The sequence below is a fragment of the Ambystoma mexicanum genome, chromosome 3q (genome assembly GCF_040938575.1).
Source record: "Ambystoma mexicanum isolate Mex_15411 chromosome 3q, UKY_AmexF1_1, whole genome shotgun sequence".
Lineage (NCBI taxonomy): Eukaryota > Metazoa > Chordata > Amphibia > Caudata > Ambystomatidae > Ambystoma > Ambystoma mexicanum.
The window spans coordinates 789,664,518-789,689,115 of NC_090926.1; the positions used below are offsets into that span (position 1 = coordinate 789,664,518).

General features: G+C 44.1%; 1 protein-coding gene across 1 annotated transcript in view; it reads left to right on the forward strand.

The window, feature by feature from the left end:
- FDXR (ferredoxin reductase) overlaps window positions 1-24,598 on the forward strand; it is a 152,099-nt gene that overhangs the window by 98,564 nt on the left and 28,937 nt on the right. The window contains exon 8 of the mRNA XM_069654854.1: window positions 17,572-17,656. Within this exon, the coding sequence (XP_069510955.1) occupies window positions 17,572-17,656 (85 nt within the window). The remainder of the gene's footprint in view (window positions 1-17,571; window positions 17,657-24,598) is intronic.

A 24,598-nucleotide genomic window follows, 5' to 3' on the forward strand; every position in this document is an offset into this window, starting at 1 on the left:
ATTACAGTCCAGGTAGAGGGAAGGCAGCTCTCCTACACTGCTTAAACAACAAACACAAAGAAGGCAGCCATCTTGCTGGAGCACATTGCGAAGTCTTAAGGCAGGCACCAAATGGCACTAGGCTGAGCCAATTCAGCCAAACAGGCAGTTAAGAGTGTGTTAAAACAATGCAATGGTCTTCATGTGCGGCAAAAGTGCAGATGTTAAAACAAATTTCGTAGATTTTTCAAATTATGCCTTTTAAGTTCAAAATTGCTTCAGCATTTCTCCAGGAGGTACGATGGACTCGCAATTCACCCACCTTGTACAAAGGAGCCAGCACCATCACGGGGCGACCGAACACAACAGTAGTTGGCAAGTGTCCTCTCTTGGACAGCAAGGATATAATTCAAAATGGAGCCTTTTTATGTGGCATTCGGTGTAGTACTTAATATAGTACCCTAGTCTTTCTTAATTCTGTGTATTTTCTCTACTTGCATATAAATTCCCTTACAAATACATTTCACATCAACATTTTGTAGGCATTCTTTTGCAAATGTCTGCATTTTTCTTCCACTATAGAAATCTAACCTATAATGGAATTCATAGATTTACAAAGAGTGGCAAGTGGTGTCTTGCTGAACAAGATTACTACTTTGGGACGGTATAGTAGTTGTGTCCCAATTGAGAGCTCTCTCCTTCTCTGTTGGTATAAATCCTACAATCTAAAAACCAAGAAGTGTAGGCTCCACATCACAAGCAGTTCTGTAGATACCTCAGGAGACTAAGGAGATGAAAACCATATACAGACAAGTACCATGGTCAGGGCAAAGTGAAGTGCATGTGAATGTAGGTGTCACCAGTTGGACTCTAGGCTCTGGCATTAGTACTGCGAGCATGAGATAAGTGTGTTGCAACCTTTGGATTGATAACATAAGGATGTACTACATCGGCATGGACATAACTGACTCCTGACTATTATCAAGCCATGCACAAGCTACAGTATTGGGCAGTGTAGAGGAAGATGGATCTGCTGCCCGAGTCCTTAGCCATAGAAGACAACTAATAGGCACCTGGGCAGGCCTTCCCTGCAATGCTTGCATTACTAGACAGTACATGACCAAGTTCCAGGATTTCTGATGGCTGACCCGCCCCAACAAAAGCTTACCTTGCCAGTATTCTGTTGCTTCCAGGCCACGCCTCTTTCTTTTTTTCTTAGCCACCTTGAAAATGGTAAAGAGCTCTTTCTGAGTTCCTTTTGCTTTTTTTGGTGGCCATTTTTTCAATTTTCTCTTACGTAAGTAAACCGATTTACATCAGAAGTACAAAACGTGCTCACCAGACAGGTGCCTTAGCATTGGTGAAAATATGGAAGACAGCAGGGTATTGTTGAAAACCTATTCCCTGGAATTGTCATCGAAACTGTAGCAAGTTGCTAATGGTGATGATGGCCACAGTAGGCTGTACCTGCCATTAATGTTGCTGCCAGCCCTTGTTAAAGACAATCGCTTTTGGCCTGTTAACCTGCGCAGGTGGGCCATCAGGTTCATCTCGCTGCAGTGCTTATTTTCACCTAATTTACAGATGATTTATGTTGGAACCTAAACTCCCCTGATTGGTAGGTGGGCAAAACAATATGTAAGGTCACCATCATATTACCTTCACTAGCAATCATGTGGTATTGTGTCTCAGTTGGGATGGATTTGGTATTCAAAGGATGATGGAGGGCCTTGATTTGAGGGAATGAATCACCAATTTTAATTTGGAGTCCCTGCAGGAAACTTGACATACTTCCCTGCTAGAGGTTGACTGCTTAGTAGTTTGTGGAAAATGTACATCAAACAAAACAGAAGGATAGGTTAGGCCCTGTGGCTACTGGATAACGTACCCTGGACACACACACCGAGATATCCAGTGACTCACCAAATATTTTATGTATGAGGGGTAGAAAGGTGGGCCTTTCTGATTTACTAACATATATTTTTTCTAATGCCCCATTTAGGCTGGGTTGGCCTCTTAGTGGGAATACTTTGAGGGATCTAGAATGTCTCCTGATAAATAGTGAGAATATCCTTGATTAGAAGCATGCATTATCCGTGTAAGGGAATTTGAATGCCAGATTGTGGTCACCCATTGGACAGGCGGAGGATTTGGAAGGATAAGCAATGACAAATATTTGCTTAAAGTGACAAGGCAAGACGCTTTTAAATTTGGCATTGGAGCCCTTAATGGGAGGTTATTTTCAGATTCACAGCCTGTTACGCCTTTGCATCGACATCTGAATCGCTAATTGATTATTTCTGCCTGAATTTAGCTTCCTGGCATAGACTAAACAATTTCTAGATGATTCAGAGGGTTGAGAAGAGCCCCTTAGTCACTGTTTACTTTTGGGTAGTTGCACTTGTACAGGGATGGGAATAATACTGAAGCTGTCCATACTGTCAATTAGGGCAGTTGTATAGCATTGGAATCGTCATGAGGACTAGTGCAAATATTGTGGATATACAACCTATTTTTTGGCACTTAGTATCCTCTTTCGTTGATCATCTTTCTAGGCCCTTCGATTGGCTGGGCGAAGGTAAACATAAAGCTAATGGCAAGAACGGGGGAGGCTATAATCCTTCCTGTAGGAAGGCAAAAGCTGCCTCAGTATCGGCAACAAAGGAAAGTGTGATCCACTAGTAATTGGAGACTTACAAACTATCAATAAACCGTTTATTACTAATACTAAGACCTCCTAGACAAAACACACTTTGTGTATCCGTGTTTTATAGTGAACCATAAATGTTATAAAGTTAAGCTGAATAACCCTCATGCAGGAAGCACATTTTTAAATAGAACGCCTATGTGACCGATTGATTCTTGCTACTACACAATTGGGACCAATGTTAGGTATTCGTTAGAAAACAAATGTTCCCTCTGCTGTGACTCCAGGAATTGTACCTTTGCATGTTCACACTTTAGCCATGACCAACAGCTCAGTCTCTGATGAGTGGGGCACTGTCCTACCAGACCAACTCTCGTGCATGCTCCGATATGGGTACTCTTGGACCTACGGGTGGTATTCAAACAGACAGAATTAGATGATATATGTCTCCGTGCAGGCATGTGTATCCTATTGGAGTGCCATCATTATAATTTCCTTCTGTTTAGTATGGTACATGCAAATGATGGTTGTAACATTATTCAATGTCCTACTCTAGGCAATTATAATTCTGTGAAGAAATGTATTACAATAATATGCACTTACTTCTCGTTAGTTAGGGATTGCTGTACACCTATGGGTCTGTGATAATCCTAGTTGTATCTTCACTCTTGGAATATTTTGTAGTGGAATTGCAATACTGTTGCATCTCGTGAGCTGTCTCGAGTCATAGAATGTTGGAGCAGGCTCGAGGCAGTTATGCAGAGTAACGGTTAAAGAAGAAAGTAGAGACGGGTGGTGGCAAGCGTGGCTTTGGTTTTATGCTGTTGTACTCTTAGCTTGACATCTCCGAGCCATCATTACATTACTGCGGCGAGCTGGGTATCAACCTACCGCCTCCGGCCTCCTCTGATCCGGAATCCCTGTCAAGCACCCCAATGGCAGCAAGAAGGCCTGGAGTAAACAGCTTTGCAGCAGGTGGGCTGCGGTATCCTGTGCTCCATCCCCGCTCTACACCGGGTGAGCCACACTGTCCTATTCTCCATCTGGCCCCATCGCTTGGGCCAGGAGCCCCAGAATGTTTGTGCACCCGGTCAGAATAAGTGCCATGCAGCAAATCCAGCAGCGCTTCAGGAAAGCAACTCACTGTGTGCTTTGAACAGCATGTTGCTCCTCTAGCAACACTTCAGCAGCAACACAGGTGTCCTTGTCGGTGCAGTATTATAAGAAAAGAATAAAAAGTAGAAGACAAAGGGACTGAAAAGCGAGCATCACAGTGATCCATAATAAAATAAGTACATTGACATATACCATTTTAACAATTACACTTTCTCTACTGGAAGGAGGCTCAGCCCCCCTTCACTGAAAACCCATGGCAAACCCCGCAATGAGCATCTGGTGATGAAGAAGCCGCAGGAGTCACTGGTTGCACTCTCATGTGACAACATGTTGAACCTGTCTCGAAGTTCGTGCAACTTCCAGGAACACCTGCCGTCCTTTGGCAAAGATGGACACATGAGTTCCTCACGTACCTGTAAGCATCCGATGAACATCTCTTCGTAGCTAGCAAAGCGAAAGCCATGCTTCTCAATTGCCTGGGCTCAGAAGTACAGGAAGTGTGCAGACATCTGCCTCCTACACCAGGTGGCCCCGACCCACCACCCTTCTCTCCCTTCGAAGAGACTCTTCAGAAACTAGACAAGTATTATCTGCCAAAGATCAACATTGCTATGGAGAGACACTTATCTTACACGCGTGAACAGAAACCTGGAGAGAACATTGAGCAATACGTGAATACGCTACGCACCTTGGCTGCCATCTGTACATTTGGCCCTTTCAACACTAAGTTATAAAACATAAACTGATGGTACACACAAACAATGTGCATGCTGGGGATTGCCGTTGTCTATCTGCAGAAACAACCCTAGAAGAAGCGTGGCCAAGGGCGCAGAACAATCACTGCTATGGAGCAACACCCTTGACAAAGAAAAACTCCCAAGGATCAGCAGCAATAGTACAAGCTGCCAACCCAATATGCGCTCTCAATCCCAACCAGCGCTTTACCAAACAATGCTCCGCAAGATGTAAAGCAGCTACTGATAACCAATACCACAATGAGTTGTATGTGATGCGGCAGCAGTTCTCACATCTCTGGATACAAAGCTTATCCAGCTTGGGGATGCAAATGTGCCATGTGCGGGTGCATGAACCATTTTGCTCAACTGTCTTCTGAGCAAACGCAAGTCTCCACACACTAAACAACCCTCTACTGCTCGCCGCACCAATGTAGCACGCAGTGAAGATCCTTCACAGGAAACTGGCAGTTCTGAAGAGGAAATTTCAGAGCATCTGACAAACATGGTACCGGCCATAAGTGAACCAGAAAAAGAACCAGGACCTTCAAGACCCACCATACTTGTAGAAGAAGATGGAAAGCAAGTAACATTCATGTCAGACAAATCTACACAGTTATATTGGAAGAGCTGTTCACAAAGGTACTACTCCAAGAGATAGGAGAATTGGCCTGCCTACTCAGGTCATTGCATAGAACTGCAGGGATATTTTTAAGCTATGAGTGGTCCACAACTGCCATCATTTATCTAGCGGTCAAGGATCCTCCAGTTCTGAGTTGGAAACACCAGACTGCTTCTCATCTAATCCTGGGTGGAGAGCAAAAAATACTAATGATCGGCATCAATGACAAACAATCAAATGGCGAAGAACCCAATACGACGTCACCGAAGGGCCTGCTCATTGAACTGACATAGTTTCCTAAAGTGTTCTCGGTGTCAATAGGGATGATCAAGCACCAAATACTGCGTAGGAAAGAAGCACAGCCAATTAAACATCAAGTACTAAAAGTTCCATTTACACTGCAAGAACAATTACAGACAAGAATTGAAGCAATGCTAGAAGCAGGAATAATACAACATGTGGAAGGCACATAATGGTTGGACCCTTTAATTTTAACTTTCAAAACTGATGGAGATATATGAATGTGTGTGTGGACCTCTTTAAGCTTAAACAAGAACATCAAGGTGAACTTGCCTCTGTTACCCAACATTTCAGAGATGAGGAAAATGGATAAAGCAAAATGTGTTCCAACACTCGACTTGCGCTCTGCTTATCACCTGGTCGAATTGACGGAGTAATCAGGGGAGCTAACATCCTTCATCACACCCTTTGGTTCATATCAATTTGTATGGATGGCCTTTGGGCTGGTATCTGCTGCCACAATCTTTCAAAGTTTAATGGACCATTTATTCAAACACATGGAAGACATAATGTATTTCAAAATGATCTGTTGTACAACGTCATTGGATATGTGCAGTTACTTCACCAAGTCGTGACAGTCATGGATTATTATGGCATCACTCTCGAAAGTAACAAATGCTGTCTACTATTACCAGAAGACTACTTGGGGCATTCGATCCTGCACAAGGAATGAAGCCAAAACTCAGGCTAGTGGAAGCAATTACAAGAGTGCCTTCACTCACAACCAAAGAAGAACCTTTTTTTTTTTTGTTTTTTTTTGGGATTATGTGGGCTTTATGCCAAATTCGTGCGAAACTGTGCTTCAACAGTGGTTCCGCTCAGACAGTTGATAAAAAAAGAAGTACTGTTTCATTAGACCCACACACACACCAACTAGCCTTCGAGGTGATGATTACAGAAGCACTGGTATTACAGCCTTTTAACATGCTTGACAAATCTATCCTTACAGTTGATGCAAATACCAAAGGTCTTGGTGCTCTTCTTTCCCAAATGAAAGGGAACAATGAATGCACTATTGCTTTTGTATCTACAGCGCTCAAACCTGCAGAAAGACACTACTCTGTCATTGCAAGGGAGGCAATAGCGTATGTCTGGGTGACTCAGCACTTTCGGCAATACCTCTGAGGAGCGTCCTTTACCTTAAGAACGAATCACAAACCAATGTTGCAAATTCTTTCAAAAACATGTACCTCTAAAGTGGCTCCTCATACTATTAAATTCTCGAATGCAAGCCATGAAAAAATTAATGTGGCTGCAGACTGTTTATCACAGATGCCAGCAGGAGTTTTGGAAGTCTATGAACAAGAGGGTGCTATTCTTCTTTGATGCACTAGACCTTTCAGAAGGGGTTGTCAGCAAACAAATGTGGTCAGAAGCTGAAAGCCAGGATGGCCTTCTACAAGATTTGTGGTGTACATTGGCCATATATATATACTAGTGCCCTAGAGTATCCTAAAACCTTCATTTAAATATGCCATAGTCACTATTGATCATTTTTCAAAATGGCCACAGGTCATTTTTGTGGAATCGGTAACAACAAATCAGTTATAAAAGTACTGAAGGATCTTTTTGGCAGGGAAGGTTTTCCTGAAACCTCAATTTCGGACAATGAAGTGCAATTTACTTTAACTTCCATGAATACCTTTTTGGATGCATGCAGTATCACACATCGTACGACATCCTGATATTACCCTCCGAGGAATGGAATGGTTGAAAGGTTCAACCGAGTTCTCGCATCAACCATACATCTTGCATTACAAAACAGGTTTGAGGTGACAGGAGCTGTGCAACGCATATTATTCACATATAGGACCACACCACACTCATCCACCAAGGTCTCTCCATTTGAACTAGTAAGTGGTTGTAAGACTCCACTTCCCTCAAAACTTTGGTGGGTCTTTCAGGCCGAAAGAAAAGGCATGGCAGGTAGGGCTGGCATGAAACAGGTCGGGGACAATCTACCGATGACTCAACATCACATGACAGCGAAATCTGGCAATACCCATTCTAGGCGGCCATTAACTTGTCATGTTGGGGATTGGATAAGAGTTAATTTGCCCACAATGGTGCCTACGGGTCTATTTAAATTCACTGAACCTATTAGGGTGACTCAATTCGAAGGTGGGGCAGTGCGCACTACAGATAAGTGTGGAACGGGAAGAAGGTCACCCACACCAGCATCATGTTGCAAGGTCATGGGTAGCACAGTAGACCGTCAACTCTGAAGTACAGTTGTAGCCATGACAACACTAGGTTGGATGATAGTGCAAGAGGGCGTCCTCTAGAAGACTAATATGAAACAGAATTGAAAGTCACAACTTGCATACCACATGAGTGCACATCTGCCATTGGTGAAGGAAAGAGGTGTGTCCAGAATTCCAGGAATATACAAGAAGTAAAATGAAAATGGAAGTAGTAGATGTACTTATAGTGTTTTCTGTTCGCACCTTTCTTACCTCTGGCATGCTTTGTTAGTATGAGAATTCTTAGTTATTTTTTTCTTCCTTCTTGCATGTTTTTTCTCTTCTAACAGCCAATGCTTTGTTTAGATATAGTTGTTGTTTGCCATTGTAATTAAGTGTGTTTGCAACCTTTGTTAATTATAAGAAAGGAGTGGTGTTGCATCTGGTGACCTGTCTCGAGTCATAGAATGTCGGAGCAGGATTGAGGCAGGGACCCGGGATGCGCAGTGACGGTCGAAGGAGAGAGTGGAGGCGGCTGGTGCCAAGCATCGCTCCGGAATTAAACCTGTTGTACCCTTACCTTGACGTCTTCGAGCCATCATTTCATCACAAACTCCGAGGCTTATTATTGCAATGACGGGAATAACTGTCCCTTATTTAAAATAAAAGATTTTCAAGACCATATATGTTGCCAAAAGTCCAAGATAAGCTAATTACATTGGGCCTCTTTACACGGAATGCGGTAAGGGTTTACCGTTACCGGTAAGGGTACCGGTAAACCCTTACCGCCTTACTACGAGGTCCCTTTGCGGGACCCGACCTCAACGGCTGGTTTTACCAGCCATTAAGGAACGGGTCCGCAAAGGGACCTTGGAGGTACCATAATTGCTGCCTTCCCCATTCCCATTGAGCCCAAAGGGGGCTGAAATGGCAATGGGGAAGTGCCATGGTGAATGGGGAATTACCGCCCCCACACACCTTGGAATGTGGCGGGAATTCCGCCATTCACCATGGCGGACTCGGTACGGTACCGACGGCAACCATGGCGCCAATAGCGCCATGGTTACCGCCTACCGTGTAATGAGGCCCATTGAATATTCTTCAAAAGGTGCTAATACCCCCATTGTCATAAATCAACTTCCATAGAGTTTGAAGAGATCGACCCTAAAAAGTTCTAACCCTATCCCATCGATAGACTGGAAAAGGGGATTTGTTATCAATTATTTTTTTTATTTAGGTTACATCTGTTCATTTTTGTTGTGGAAATACCAAAAATAAATGGAAGGAGTGTACAGACATTGAAAAGGGTGATTGATTAGCTTCACAGTATCTGTTCACGGTCAGAAATGATCCTCTAGGTGCTCACCAATAATTGCTATGGTGCATAGATTCCAAATTGGTGTGAAGGTAATGTGTCCCCTCTACAAATAATGCTGGATGAGATCCTAGTCCTTGAAGGTTGCCAGGCTGACCACCTTCTACCAAACAGCCTCACAGAAATCTATCCAACACCTGAATATAAAGAGTTTTTACCGCAGTCTACGGCAGTCTACTCTTCATCTTTCTGACGAGGTGAACTGCAGTCTTTTTTTCATTGCTGATTGTTGGAGGCTGGCCCTTATAACCCAGGGTCCAACTCGAAGTGGCACGCAGAGTTTGGACCGCTGAGTTTTGACCACAGTCTACGGCAGTCTACTCTGCATCTTTCTGGCGAGGTGAACCGCAGTCTTTTTTCATTGCTGATTGTTGGAGGCTGGCCCTTATTACCCAGGGTCCAACACGAAGCGGGACGCAGAGTTTGGACCGCTGAGTTTAGACCGCAGTCTATGGCAGTCCACGGACTCCATGGAGTCAATGGAGCAGACTCAGACGTTCCACTCACAAAACACCTTAAATCAAAAGACTGAGGATTGGGAAATCGTCCTCCACCAGACCCACACAAAAGTCCTTCTGGGCGGATCCTGAGAAGTCAAAGCGCCCATCAGGCTCGTTCCACAAAAGACCGTGGAATAAAGGTATCTTTGAACATCGATCAACGAAAGACGCCACTCGCCTAAGGCTTTTGCCTTGAAGCTTCGAGCCCTCAACGCTCAGACCACTCGGACACGCCGAGAACTCCTGACTCGGCGTCAGAGTTAGACTCAGACAGCAGTCTGACCATACGAAATGGCACTGGTGAGGTAAGCCTGCGGCAACGTAAAGCAACTTGCACGCAGTTCTCCCCGAATGGAAAGCTTACTGTACAAGACTTTACCAGCGAGGACACCCAAGTACCAAAAATGAAGTCTTCATCTATCAGCCTGGAGTGGGGCAGCAGGGAAAATCCGCAGTCGACCAGGAACTAACCGACGAGATGTCCCCCGACCGGCAGACCTCCACTGTGGCGAGTGGTGTTCTGGCTCTAGGCGCCGAAGGGCGCCTCCGGCTGGACTCCAGTCAGCCGGCCGGGGTCAAAATCACGTCGCAGACAGCATTTACGACAGCGAGTGTGCCACCCGCAAAAGAACCAACCCCGCAACTAAAGGACAATACGAAAATAAATCCGCCATTAGAATCTAACAAGACGGATAAGGCTGTAATACAACGGATCACACAGGCAATGATACATGAGGAGCCTGCGGCTTCTACAGTAAGCGCTGGTAACAACAAATGCAAGTCCGATGAAATAATCCACCCGAACAACTTACCTGAATTATCTGTGGAGATACGGCCGTCTCAGATCACCAATTCTGCCGGTCTGAGTGGTGCAGGAGACGCTGTGGAGTAAGTTCCGCCGTGTCAGGCAGGTCCTACTGCCGTTCACTCAAACCTCTACCTGCAAAAGAGAGAAAAGGCTTTGGCAATTTACAAAAAGAAAGTCCTACATAAAAAAAGGGGCAAAGACACATCAGAAGCAACGAGCACAAAAGCTCAAGAAAAAAACCACTTGGCCTCAACCAAAAAAACAGAGATGGGGAAAGGTGTCTTTCCAAACCCTTTAATGACAACAGCACTGAAGGACTTTTTTACAAAACAATTCAAAAGAAAGTTGGAAGTCAAGGCTGAACTTTCTGGCGCAGAGATATTGGACGCCGTCCACGACATCTTACCTGCACCCAGACAATGCAAAAAGGCTCCTGAAACGCATAACGGAGATCTTATTGAGGCAGAAACTAGCGAATCATTCAAATCATTAGCTACACTTAACACCCATGTACCCCCGGCAAATGTATTAAAGTGGGGGAACACTCAACCAAAGCCTTTTGAAACAACGGTCGAGTCAGAGTGAACACCAACTATTAAGCCAATGGGTCGACCTGTACCAAAGACTTTAAATGAGACGGCGCAACCTTAAATACTGTTGCCTAAGAACGTCCATGCAAAAACCATGCAACTAGATGCAGTCTCACCGACATCTTACAGTCAGCCAAAGGACCACCAACTATCGGACGCAGAACCCAACCTAATTATCATAACTAACAAAACAACTCTGGCCACTTGCAAGCCACAGAAAAAAGACACCAAAACTCTGGGCACACAACCTGAAATAGCTGGCTTAAAGAAAAACAAGGACCAGCTACCAGGGAGAGACTCGTGTGGACAGAGCCAAGAACACCATAAAGAGGGTAACACACCGAGTAAAAACAGGAAAGTGAGTGAAATATTCGCACCTACACATAAAGACTCACCATAAAAAAAAAATGGATATGTTGTCCATAATGTCGGCCATTACCATCGCCCTCGCAACCTTTGGAAATGTATGAGTCCATAAATGACTCCATGAAGGACTCTGTAACAGTAGCTGCAGTGATGCATACTAAATTAATCTTCGTAGAAGGTTTCATTACAGCCTTGGAACAAACAAAGGTGGAGAAAGAACGCCTCTGGGATCAAAGACTAATGAACCTTGAAGAAAAATGTAAACATTACCAGCAAGACCCCTCCTTGTCTTCGAAACATGAAGGCACAAACAAACCCTGAGAAAGTGAGTCAATCAGTTACCGAGACAAACATTGTGAAATACAGAAAAGGCCAATAACAGAAAACACAATAACTTTATCAGTATCGAAAGATTCCACCAAAATGGCATTACCGGATAACCCAGTAACCAACGTGAAGGCAAATACAGCATGCCCAGCGTTAGAACCAAAAAAAAGAACGCCATCAAAACACCGGCAATATTCAAACTAGCCAAACCTCAGACACAATTACAAAGTAACACGTAAAAAAAAAACACAGCAAAGCAAATGACCCCTTCGAAAGACTCTCACCTGGTTGACCATGATGTGATTGAACTCGATAATTCAGCATTGACGTCTAAAGACTTCATTGCCAACTCCTCATTGATGAATTTAACATTACATCCAGAAGAAGTGGATGACGTGGACGTCATCTGCGAATCCACAAATGATGAGACATCTAAATATCCTAAGCAACGTGCAACTGATTCAACGCCCGAAATCAAATCACATACAGAACGGGCATATGAACAACCAGCAGATTTAATACTAAAAAACCAAAGAAAAGACGAAGCGAATCAATTGGAAAAAACAAAATCGCAAACGCAAAATCAAAAGAGACCAGATCAAACTAGTCCACATAAATCTTTAAGAGAACAAAAAGGACAAATCGGAGAAACCGAGTCAACACAAAACCATATCCAAAGTAAGGGCACGAGACATGCCTCAAATTCAAACGCAACCCGTAATTTCAAAATGGAACAACTGGCACCAGGTAGAAACTACATGGTTCTAAATAGGAGATCAGTGTTAGAAATACTGGGGAAAGTTTGAAAGCTTAGTACACTAAATACTGAAGATTTCACGTTGATTGAACCCTATCATAAGGATAAAAAAGTGAAAGCTTACATCAGCATTCTACAAAATTAAGCAAGGTCTATTTGGAATTGGAAGATTTAGGGTTAAAAATATCAGAATTACCAACTGTTCGCTCCCCCACAGTCAAACACACGCTCACAAAACAAAACAGTCATCACAAAAAAGTTCACTACAGATCTGAGACGGAGAAATATCACGACAACAGAAGAAAAAATCAACCGCATGGGGCAAGACACCGGACATACCCTAACAGATCCAACTTAGAGCGGAACAAAGATGACAAAACCTATTACCATCGGTTTGAAAATGATGACAACGAAAGAAGAGTGAGACCATGCTTAGATAGAAAATTGATCCAAAGAGATCAGACGACTAAAAGTATCAGACGTCCCAAGAATAAACAAAGAAGACGACCAGACGGACTTTCACACCAAATGGGCATCCAAAGACATTCAGGCAGACAAGAATCCCCACAGCAGCCACGGTACTTCTGGACCTTGGATCTGGCTGAAAGACGTTCTGAAAATGCAACCCACAAAATAGCAGTCAAGAGATAAAAAGAACTTAGAAGAAATCAACCTTCCCAACTCCAGAGATCGGCCATTCACAAAACCACTCACCATGGGTTCGTGCAACATACGCGGACATGAGCATCAAGCCTATCCAGAGGCCAAAGACTTGGAAACTTTAGATATCATCTGTCTCCAAGAAACATGGTTGCAGGAAAAACCAGCACTGGATGGTTACCAAATCCAGATAACTCCAGCAACAAGAGGACTCCATGGGAGACCATCATCGGGCAGTACGATCTGGCTCGAGAATCGCCATGGAAAAAAAAGTAGTTGAATCCTATGTAATCCTGGCAACTCTAGCCTATTATGGTCTATCGCAACCACAAACGCACCTAGGCAACCTCCAGCGAAGCTGGGAATAATAAACGTGTACTGGAATCCACAGTTGCCAACTTCTGTACGGCAGTATCCGGAAGGACTTGACAAACTGCAAGTTGAATTGAAAACTACAAATATTATTATTTGTGGTGACTTGAACGCAAATTGTGACACGTTCTTTAACACCAGTGTTCAGAAACAAGCCAGTTCCTTGACGTTGGACAGAGAAAAGGCATGGATGGACCTCATGAAGGAAAGAAACTTCCACAATGTAGCGTCAACATGTGGAAAACATCCAACCCTTCAGAGATGGGAGCGAGAAAACTCGGCGCCAACGCTAGACTATATTTTCGTGTCTCAAAACCTATCACACCACGTCGAATCATTTGAGGTCTACCGGACTAGTGAAAGTGACCACAACTTACTTCGCATGACTCTAACTTCTGTATGCCAACAAAAAGATAACTACAAGCTAAACCTGGAGCAGCATGTACAACAGATGCGTCTTCAATTAATAGCAGCAGACGTAAAACACATAATGTATAAATATAATCTCAATATGAAAAACGATCATTATGAAACAAAATCAGCGAGACCGAATTACTTACCTCTGCTGCTGGCATACAAACTGGCACCAACGACAGGTTGAGGGCCAAAGAAAAATGGAACCCATGAATATGACAAAACATTGGTTGCCAAAAGAAGGGAATTAAGAAAACTAAAACGGCAGACGTGCATGCATAAATCGGAGGAAGGAAGAACGAAACTCAATGAGGCAGTAAGAAGTTATAAACAATGGCTACGAGGACACAGAGCAGCCCTCTATCAAAGAGACTCTGAGAACATGTCAATAATCTTAAATAACAAAAACACCAGAGATTTCTGGGAACTGATAAAAAGCCAAGACTCCCCGGCTACCAACCAGCTAGTTAATGCGGTCTCGGAGAAAGACTGGATAGCCCATTTTCTTAACCTCTTCGCACCTTTGGAGCCACACGTAATGATGCCACTATTTCCAGATGAAAATAACTGGGTCGACCTTACGGACATGGATGACATCAGAAACCTAATCTCGAAATTAAAAAGATCAAGAGCACCGGGGCCAGATGGTCTCACTAATATCGACCTCAAACAGAACCCTGATGAATGGGTAACCTTTATAAGTAGCGTTTATCGACAATGCAAAGTAACTAAACAGATTCCAGCATCCTGGACTGAAGCGGTAGTGGTACCTATTTTTAAAAAAGGTAAGCGCAACAATCCATCAAACTCCAGACCAATCGCGCTGATGGACATAATTGGCAAAATCTTCACTTCGTTATTACTACAGAAATTTCAAAAGTGTGCGAAAACATCACCAAGTTCAGACCCCTTCCAAACTGGCTTTTTGAAAAATGCGAGTACCAGCCTTAACATCTTGCTTCTTAACATCATAAAAAGTAACATCAAGAATGGTGCCCCAAGAGTGTTTTTGGCCTTGATCGATATGTCACAGGCTTTTGACAAAGTCGACTGTCAAAAACTGTGGACCAAACTCTCGCAATGGAATTGCCCGGCTGAAGTCTTAGAGCCAGTAATTGCTCTACATACAAATACCAAAATCCGAGTTCGACTGAGTCAGCAAGGCCCCCTCTCAGAGGAAATTAAATCTGAACGAGGAGTGAAACAAGGATGCCCCCTTCACCTGCCCTCTTTATTTCCTACATTGGTGACTTTCAACACTCTGAAGAGTCTGTCAGATCCTTTCCACCTAAGATAGGTGATCACCATACATCTTGTATTTTATATGCGGACGATTTAATTCTTCTAGACCAAACTCAAGTGGGGCTACAATGGCAGATAACCAACCTAGCCGAATACACCAAAGATAACAACTTGGAAATTAACATTGAGAAAACCAAAGTACTGATCCTCGACAAAAAGCAATCCGGGAAAAAGAACAGCCATTGGTCACTTAACAACAAAAAATAGAAGTCGTCTCGCAATTTAAATACCTAGGCATAATGATGGACTCAACAAATAATGAAGAAGCTATGATACAATCCCTTTGGAGTAAAGCAAAAACTATGACCAGCCAACTCAGGATGATTGACAAAAGATTTGGTAAATTTTCGCTAATGCCAGCAATTAATTTCTATAAATCTAAATTGGTTCCAACTTTGACGTATGGCATGGACGCATCGCTGAATATTCCACCATCGCTCTGGCCAAAGATAGGTCTCGTGTTGAAATCAGTTTTGGGACTTCGCAAATCAATTTCAATTTCAGCCATCAGGTGCGAACCTGGTCTCCTCTCATTAGCAGCCTCAGTGAAACAAAAGCAAATGCAGCTTCTACGGAAGATCTTAATGCCCGATAATCTGCCAATCTACAAAATCATCAATAAAGAACTAGAAAGTGGATGATGCAAAGCCTTAAACACATGGAAGCGCAACCTGGACAGCAGATTGAACGATTTGGCATGCTCTCACGAAGATTTTATCACAAATCCAGAAAGAATAAAGACCAAAATGGGACATGAAGACTGGATATCGACATGTGAGAAAGCAACTGCTAACCGGTTGTTGACCCACCTTCCATTATCAACAAACAAGCTGAAAGTTCCGCTAACATATTGCTTGAAATTTCCAACAAATGTCTTCAGAAAACGTTTGAGAATACGTTTCAACTTACTGCCAACTCAAGAAATTCGAGCAATACGTAGACTCACAACATCAGAAAAATGTAGATTATGCAAAGAGGAATCGGAACAGAAAGCGCGACTACACTTGTTAATGAATTGTCAAAAAACAAGCCATCTTCGGGTCGCATACCTGACTCCGCTCTTTGGTGACTCAAAAATTCGAGATGAAGAAACTTGGTGGTATCACCTGATAGCAGGGGAGGTCACACGCTACACTATAGCGGCTGTTAAAATCTTGGAAGAAGCCATGAAGATGATTACTGCACAAACAACGTCTGACAGAATGGTTGATTGCACAGTCTCTCCTCCATCACCATTATCTGTTTAGCTAGAAGAACATTTATGGATGTATCTTTCGTTTTTTTTCTCTAACTGTCCATTTTTTTGCTTTACTGGCTACACTCTCTTGATAAGGATACTCATCTGTTCCTTCTTTTAAATATGCCACTACTTTCTGGAAGAGATCCTTGTAAAAATCTTTAAGATTATATACAAGTAATAAAAAATAAAGAGCAAATTTCCTGCCGAATTAAGTGCCAATGTTAGACCAAGAAAGCTGGTATGTAACAGAGACCTTTGTAATGTAGTTCAGTGTTCCCCCGACAAAGATGTGTTGTTAATTCAGATACATTGCTTTCTCATAAGGCCCACCCAGTTGTTTCATGGTGCCCCATAGACGTGAGACACAAAGTAATGTCCTGCAGATATTTTGTTGATGTAGCAGTAGCCCGCTAAGCATTTATATCAGCACATTACTCATGCAGACCCACAAAATTTACGTTTTTGCTGATTCAGTATTATGTTCAGTGAACTCTGACCTTCCAACACTGTTTACATTGAAATTCAGCTATTGGGTGAGCTGGATGGGCTAAATTATCTGGGCATTGGAGGGCCGGGGGGGTCTGGGGGAGGGTGTGTAGGCTTTTCCTTGTTCTCTTGCAAAACAAGGGGTGGGTCTCCTGCCATTTCTATGTAGGACTTGCATGGCATTCTCCAGTGGTGTTTGGTAGTGGTGGAACTGGGGAAAAAAGAACTAAGGGATATTGGCCAGGCAAATGGTAAAGGAGAGGCTGGTGAAATAACAGCTGAGGACTGTCCTGCTGATAGTTAACAAATCAGGGAAATACTAAATTCTAAATAGGGGGCAGAGGTGCAGAGCTCTCCTCACCCCCAAAATCCCCCCCCCCCCTTCACTCCTGGACCGAGCGAAACTCAACACATCACATTCACTACATAATATTAAACATACTAACTGCCAAGGCAACCTATGCTGACAGCAGTTTGGGCTGTATGGGAACTCCAAGCCGTGAAGGCTGTTCATGTCTTACCAGTAGCAGGGGGAACACATCATGCCTTTGGTCCCTGGCGGTGAGGATCCAGCTCATGTATTTCCCCCTTTTGGTGAGCAGATCACTCTTGTGTCCGATTTCTAGCAGTGAGGATTTTGCCTATTCATTTGTCCCTGGCATTCAAGGGTGAGTTTTTCCCTTACCGTGTATTTTAGAGTGGCCTGACTTTGCTCTTTTTCCCAGACAGTGAGGGTACGCATTGTGTACCTTAAGACACTATAATAATTGGTACTACTTATTTAAATCCACAGGAGCTGCGTGAAATGATTAACCTTCCGGGAACACGCCCAATGCTGAATCCAGAAGACTACCAAAGCCTCAGTGAGGCCATAAAAGGTGAGAAACCTGCCTGAATGTATGCTCCGAACATGCATTTTTTCTCTGATCTCATAAGATTGACAGAGCAGGTATATGTTACTGATTTCTAGGAATTCACATCCTGATTAATACATGAGATCTTAATATATCACTCAGTACATCAATATGTACAATCAAGGGCAGCATAATTAGAAGAATACAAGGATAAAGCTCCATTGTTGAAGGAAGGTCTTACTTGGAATTGCCTTTCTGCTTTATACAGAGTCTTGAAGATTCCAGATCGGTATTGATTTGTAAACCTCTTTTCTCCTGGAAATTACCTATCTGGGTAGGCTTTCTTGAAAAGCAAAGTATTGTGATTTTTCTTTTTTTCGATTTTCTGGTCCCAAAGTACCATTGGGACATGCACTGCCTTTATCTCTGAATCTGCCATACTGCCGTGCTGGGAGTTGCCATTGCTGGGTCCTAGAAGCTACCATTCCTTTCCTTCCTTTATTTTGAGAGCTGCCCTTGCTTGATCCTCTGGAGCATCCCTCTTGGTCCTCAGAGTTACCCTCCCTGTCTTTTTGTGGTCCTAGAAACTGTCCTGATTTGGGCCTCTGGAACTGCCCTGCCTAGGGCCCCAGAAGCAGCCTTAACCTAGGCCATGGGTGCTGGCCTTCCTTGGGTCCAAGGAGCATTTGGATTGTGCCATGGGAACTGCACTGACTTCTGCCCTGGGAGCTGCCCGGGTATGTGCCCTGGGAGCTCCCCATGCTTTGGGCCCATTAGTTGCTGTTGCTTGTGCCCCAGGTGCTGCGTGACTTGGTGCTATGTGGTGCTTAACTCCCTTGGTCCAAGGAACTGCCTTCCTTGACCTTTTTTATGGTTCTCTCTTAGACACCCGGAACGGTCCTCATTGGACCCCCCCTCCCGAGAGCTGCACAGACTTTGGCCTCTGAACGCCATTACCACATTCCCACCCAACAAACCCGTCAAGAACCGCCCCCACCCCGCAGACGTGTTCTTTTTATCCACTCTGAGACACTTGAGCCCAAAACTTCAAGAGATACATAGAGGGCTTTCTGGCACCCTAGCCCCGCCTCCCACTTGAACTAGGACTCCCATTGTCCCGAGGGACCATATTTCTGGGCAAAGATGGCGGCACACACACATTTCTGGTCACATCCTCCTCAGGCGAGGTTCGTCGGGCCTCCACACCGTAATGCTTTCTGGCGCTGATGTGAAGTCCATTATCTGGGCCGGTTCATACCGGCTTGATCCACTGACTCAAGTTCAGTGACCTAACACGAGGCAGGCCAAATGTCTGTGTTTAGAAATTTAGGCACATGCAGTTAGTCCAGATTATAGAATCCAGCAATACCTGGAGCCAATATGAGCAGAGGAACGCTGTAACCAAAGTTTGCTTGGCTTTAAAAGAAAAATAATCGACACTGGGGTAGTGGGTCCACAAATGATGTCATGGTGGCAACAGTAAACATGTATTTTTACTCATTATGTGCAAAAGAAAACCCCTGGTCCCTACCCCCTCATTTCATTGTTTTCTCCGACGTCTGATGATTGGTACATTGTTTATTTTATTTCTGATTGGCTGGGGACTGTGCACTTCCACAGACCCCAGGAGCTGCCCTGTCTTGGTCCTGGGGAGCTTCCCCTACTTGGGTTGTGGAGCTGCCCTGGCTTCTATCCTGGGAGCTGCCCTGGTTTGTGCCCTGAGAGCTGCAATGGTTTGTGCCCCAGGAGCTGCTATTCTTTGGACCCCAGGAGCCACCATTGCTTTGGCCCCGGGAGCTTCCCCCTCTTGGTCCTGGTGCTGCCCTCCTTGTTCTTCTATTACCATAAGGCCCTTGGAGCTTTCCTGGCTCTTGGAGCTTTCCTGGCTCTTACTTGGGCCGTAGGAACTCCTGTCACTTGACCACCAGAGTGCCTTTCTCTTCGTCTACGGTCTGCTCTGTTTTGAATGCATAGCTTCTCAACTTTGAACATATGGGCTGCTCTCCTTTTGGAGTATGGTGGGGCTGTCGTTGGCCATGCATCAAAGACAGGGTCTGATGGTTAATCTCCTTTGGCCACAGGGGAGTTCCTTAGGCTGCAAAGGTTGGATACAGCGAGACTGTTCTCGCTTGGATATAGCGGGGCTGCTCTCGCTTGCACGTAGCGGGGCGGCTCTCGCTTGCATGTAGCGGGCTGATTTTGCTTGCAGGCAGTGGGGATGCTCTTGTTTGCACTCAGTGGGCTGCTCTCGTTTGCACATAATGGGCTGCTCTCGATTGCACGCACAAGGGTGCTCTCATTTACACGCAGTGGGGCTATATTTCCTCTGAACTGGGACAGTGACCTTCTTTAGGCGTGGGAGATTCTCTCCCCTGCTTTTTGAGTTGGTTCCCTTCATTGTTGAACATATTTCCTATTCTACAGCTGTTCAGAATCCTTTTCTTTATGCTTAACCAACACTTAGTATATTGGCCTGCACTACAACCATCCCATTCTAATCATTGTATTGGGCCCCTACCGAGAATACCACCTGATCCCCAATGTACAACACCCACAATGCACATTTACGCACTTACATAGTCAGATGTAGCAGTGTTTTCTTATCAAAGTATTATTGTGAGGTATGTGATGAATCCTGTGGAGTCATCACTGATTCCCAGCCTAAAATGTCCTCCCATGTGGCCAGGGAACGGCAGCCGCTACCGATCCTGACCCTGGGGGCGGTATTATGAGGGAAGATCACATGGGAGAGGATGGCTGTCTGGGAGATGTGACCCCATTGGGAGAAACACAGTATCCTTCTATAATGAATGATTGTCGTTTTATAAATCCCTTCCATTGAGACCCAAAAATCTCTTCTTGCAGAACATTATGAGCAGAATAACATTCACACTTCAAATGCACATAATTCACATTTAACATCTTCTTACTGTTTTTGTTCTTGACATGTTCTATGGACTACAACTCCCACAATACATCAAGTACTGAGACAAAGAAGAGGAGGAAGAGTCAGTAAGGACTGAAGGAAACCTCAAGTCAAACACCCAGGCTAGTTGTTATGGTGGAGATCAACTGCGTGATGAGTTTAAAAATGGCCTGCATTTTTTCGAGCCTCGTTGTGTACGATGGAGAGCCAAACAGCAGAGGCAAAGCAGAACTACGAGTGAAGGTAGACTCACAGGAACGAATCATGAAGCGGAAGCCAGAGGCTTTCAAGCTGCCGGTAGTCAGCATTCCTTAACGGTGTGGCTGGAGACCCAGGGGAGTGTGACTGGCACCAGGGAAGAGCCACACCAGAACCGGCACTGTCAAAGACACTGTGCAGAGTGTTCGTGCCGGGAAACAACAGCTTCACCGGCAAGTGAATGCAAAGGTAGCGGAGAAGCTGGAGAAAGGTTTGCACAGCGGGAGACGTTTTTTCCGAGGGAGGACTTTGCCGCAGCAGTGTGTCATGCGTCAGAGAACACTGGTGAGTTGATCCAGTGATAATGAGTACTCCAGGGGGTGTACCAACAGGCACAGACACAATTGAAAGATCATGTTGAATACTGCTTACGTAAAAAAGAAAGGCCGAATTTGCACAAATCCTCATTCATGAAATGTCAAGATGGGGGAAGTTGTAGCAAAGTTTATTACAAGCAGATAAGTTTAATGAAGAAGTTGAAAGGCAGAATTTGTACAAGACTCCATATCTGAAAAGCCAATATGGGGAAAGTTGGAACAAGCATTGCCACAAGCAAATGAACATTGTTGAATATGTGAACTTGAACAAGTCACTGTATATGAAATTCCAATATGGGGAAGATTGAAACAAACAGTATGTAAAGCCACTAAAGTATAGACAGTGCAGAAGTACGACTGTGCTATACTGAAAGAATAAAAGAAGTCCTGTTAATCAGGCAGTGAGACATTGTGAACAGATACCTGGCAGGAGATTAAACGAGGGGATCTGCAAGAGCAAGGTGGGAGATTCCCGGCAGGGGAGTATACCAAAAAATCCCTGTGAAGTACATGAAAGGCAAAGACATTGTGAATAGAACCTGGCAGGCGAGTATACTCAGGGATCTAAAGAATATGCTGAAGGATTCCTGGCAGAGAGAATACCAGGAAGTTATCCTTGGAGCGTTTGTAGAAGTTGTGGTGTAGAAAAGACACTTGTTCCAATCCTAGAAATATACTGTATGGAAAAGACGCTTTTGCCATCCTTGGAGCGTTTGTTGTCTAAAAGACATTTTTGGCAGCTTTGAGAAATTGTTGCTTGGGAAAGACATTCTTATGGGAACATTTCTTTAGAAAAGGCACTTTTGCCTTCCTTCCTGAATTAATCAAGGGGAAGGGAACTATCCTCTGGGTCCAAGGACATCTCCTTGGGAGAAACTACCTTTTGTTGGATATATTTACTTGCTTTATTTTTTAACACTTCTTGGCTAAACCTATATCAGAAACTATTTACCTTACACTTCTTAATTGTTTCATTTCTAGTGTGAGGGTCAGATATATTTTGGACACAAAGACAATTTACTTATTTTTGACGACAAGACCCAGACTGATCTTTAGTAGTAATTTTCTAGGTAGGAAAACTCTCCTTCGGATAGGGACAGAGAGGCCTTTATCTAACGCCTTTTCTTTTAATAAAGATGTCTGATGTTGAAAATACTACCAATCTCTGCCCGCTCCTTGTTTCTGGCCCCTCACTGGTAGATTTGTGCTAATGTTGTCATATCACATTACAGTCCTCATGGAGAGATTTCGTGTGTAGTCATATTGATGAAAGTATGTTCCTCAGTGTGCAATGCAGGATGCACCAGTCTTTCTTATTCCAGTGCTGGTCTCTGTTTTGAGGAGTAAGATGCAGCACTATGCTTCAGTGTTATCCTCTGTGTGGGAGAAATGTGATATCAGTGTTTCTCATCACATTGCTGTCCGTAGTGTAGGATCTAGCCATATTGTTTTTCCATGCCAGTTGTTTTCCTTCGCACTGTCCTCCATGTTGTGCTCTGTAATGCATCCATGTTTCTTACTACAGCCATATATGCAGTATAAAATGTGACTGTGCTACTTCCTCTGTCTAGCTGTGTAGGATGCAGCAGTGTTTATTCTCACAGCACTATATGCAGCATAATATGTGACACTGTTCGTTTCTCTCTCTAGCAGTGCAGGATGCACCACAGCAATATCCCCAGTATAATCTGTGACTGTGTTGCCTCCTCTGCAAATCCGTGTTTCTTCCAACAGCACCATCTGTAGTGTATGTGAGACTGTACATTCCTCTGTCTAGCTGTGCAGGATGCACCACAGCACTATCCACAGTATCGTCTGTGGCCGCGTTCCTTCCTTCATCTAGCTCTGAGGAATGCAGCAGTGTTTCATCTAATCGCACTATACGCAGAATAATAGGCAACGCTTTTACCTTCCTCTGTCCAGAGTAGGATGCAGCAGTGTTTCTTACCGCAGCACTGTCCACAGTATACCATTTGACACTGTTCCTTCTTCTATCTAGCTCTGTAGGATGCTGCAGTGTTTCTTACCACTGCAGTATAATGTGACACTGTCCCCTCCTCCGATACAACAGTGTTTCTACTCTCAGCACTATCTGCTAAATGATATGCAATACTGTTCCTTCCTCTGTCTAGCTGTGTAGGATGCAGCAGTGTTTCTTACCGCAGCACTGTCCACAGTATACCATTTGACACTGTTCCTTCTATCTAGCTCTGTAGGATGCTGCAGTGTTTCTTACCACTGCACCATCTGCAGTATAATGTGACACTGTCCCCTCCTCCGATACAACAGTGTTTCTACTCTCAGCACTATCTGCTAAATGATATGCAATACTGTTCCTTCCTCTGTCTAGCTGTGTAGGATGCAGCAGTGTTTCTTACCTCAGCACTGTCCACAGTATACCATTTGACACTGTTCCTTCTATCTAGCTCTGTAGGATGCTGCAGTGTTTCTTACCACTGCACCATCTGTAGTATAATGTGACACTGTCCCCTCCTCCGATACAACAGTGTTTCTACTCTCAGCACTATCTGCTAAATGATATGCAATACTGTTCCTTCCTCTGTCTAGCTGTGTAGGATGCAGCAGTGTTTCTTACCGCAGCACTGTCCACAGTATACCATTTGACACTGTTCCTTCTTCTATCTAGCTCTGTAGGATGCTGCAGTGTTTCTTACCACTGCAGTATAATGTGACACTGTCCCCTCCTCCGATACAACAGTGTTTCTACTCTCAGCACTATCTGCTAAATGATATGCAATACTGTTCCTTCCTCTGTCTAGCTGTGTAGGATGCAGCAGTGTTTCTTACCGCAGCACTGTCCACAGTATACCATTTGACACTGTTCCTTCTATCTAGCTCTGTAGGATGCTGCAGTGTTTCTTACCACTGCACCATCTGCAGTATAATGTGACACTGTCCCCTCCTCCGATACAACAGTGTTTCTACTCTCAGCACTATCTGCTAAATGATATGCAATACTGTTCCTTCCTCTGTCTAGCTGTGTAGGATGCAGCAGTGTTTCTTACCTCAGCACTGTCCACAGTATACCATTTGACACTGTTCCTTCTATCTAGCTCTGTAGGATGCTGCAGTGTTTCTTACCACTGCACCATCTGTAGTATAATGTGACACTGTCCCCTCCTCCGATACAACAGTGTTTCTACTCTCAGCACTATCTGCTAAATGATATGCAATACTGTTCCTTCCTCTGTCTAGCTGTGTAGGATGCAGCAGTGTTTCTTACCGCAGCACTGTCCACAGTATACCATTTGACACTGTTCCTTCTTCTATCTAGCTCTGTAGGATGCTGCAGTGTTTCTTACCACTGCAGTATAATGTGACACTGTCCCCTCCTCCGATACAACAGTGTTTCTACTCTCAGCACTATCTGCTAAATGATATGCAATACTGTTCCTTCCTCTGTCTAGCTGTGTAGGATGCAGCAGTGTTTCTTACCGCAGCACT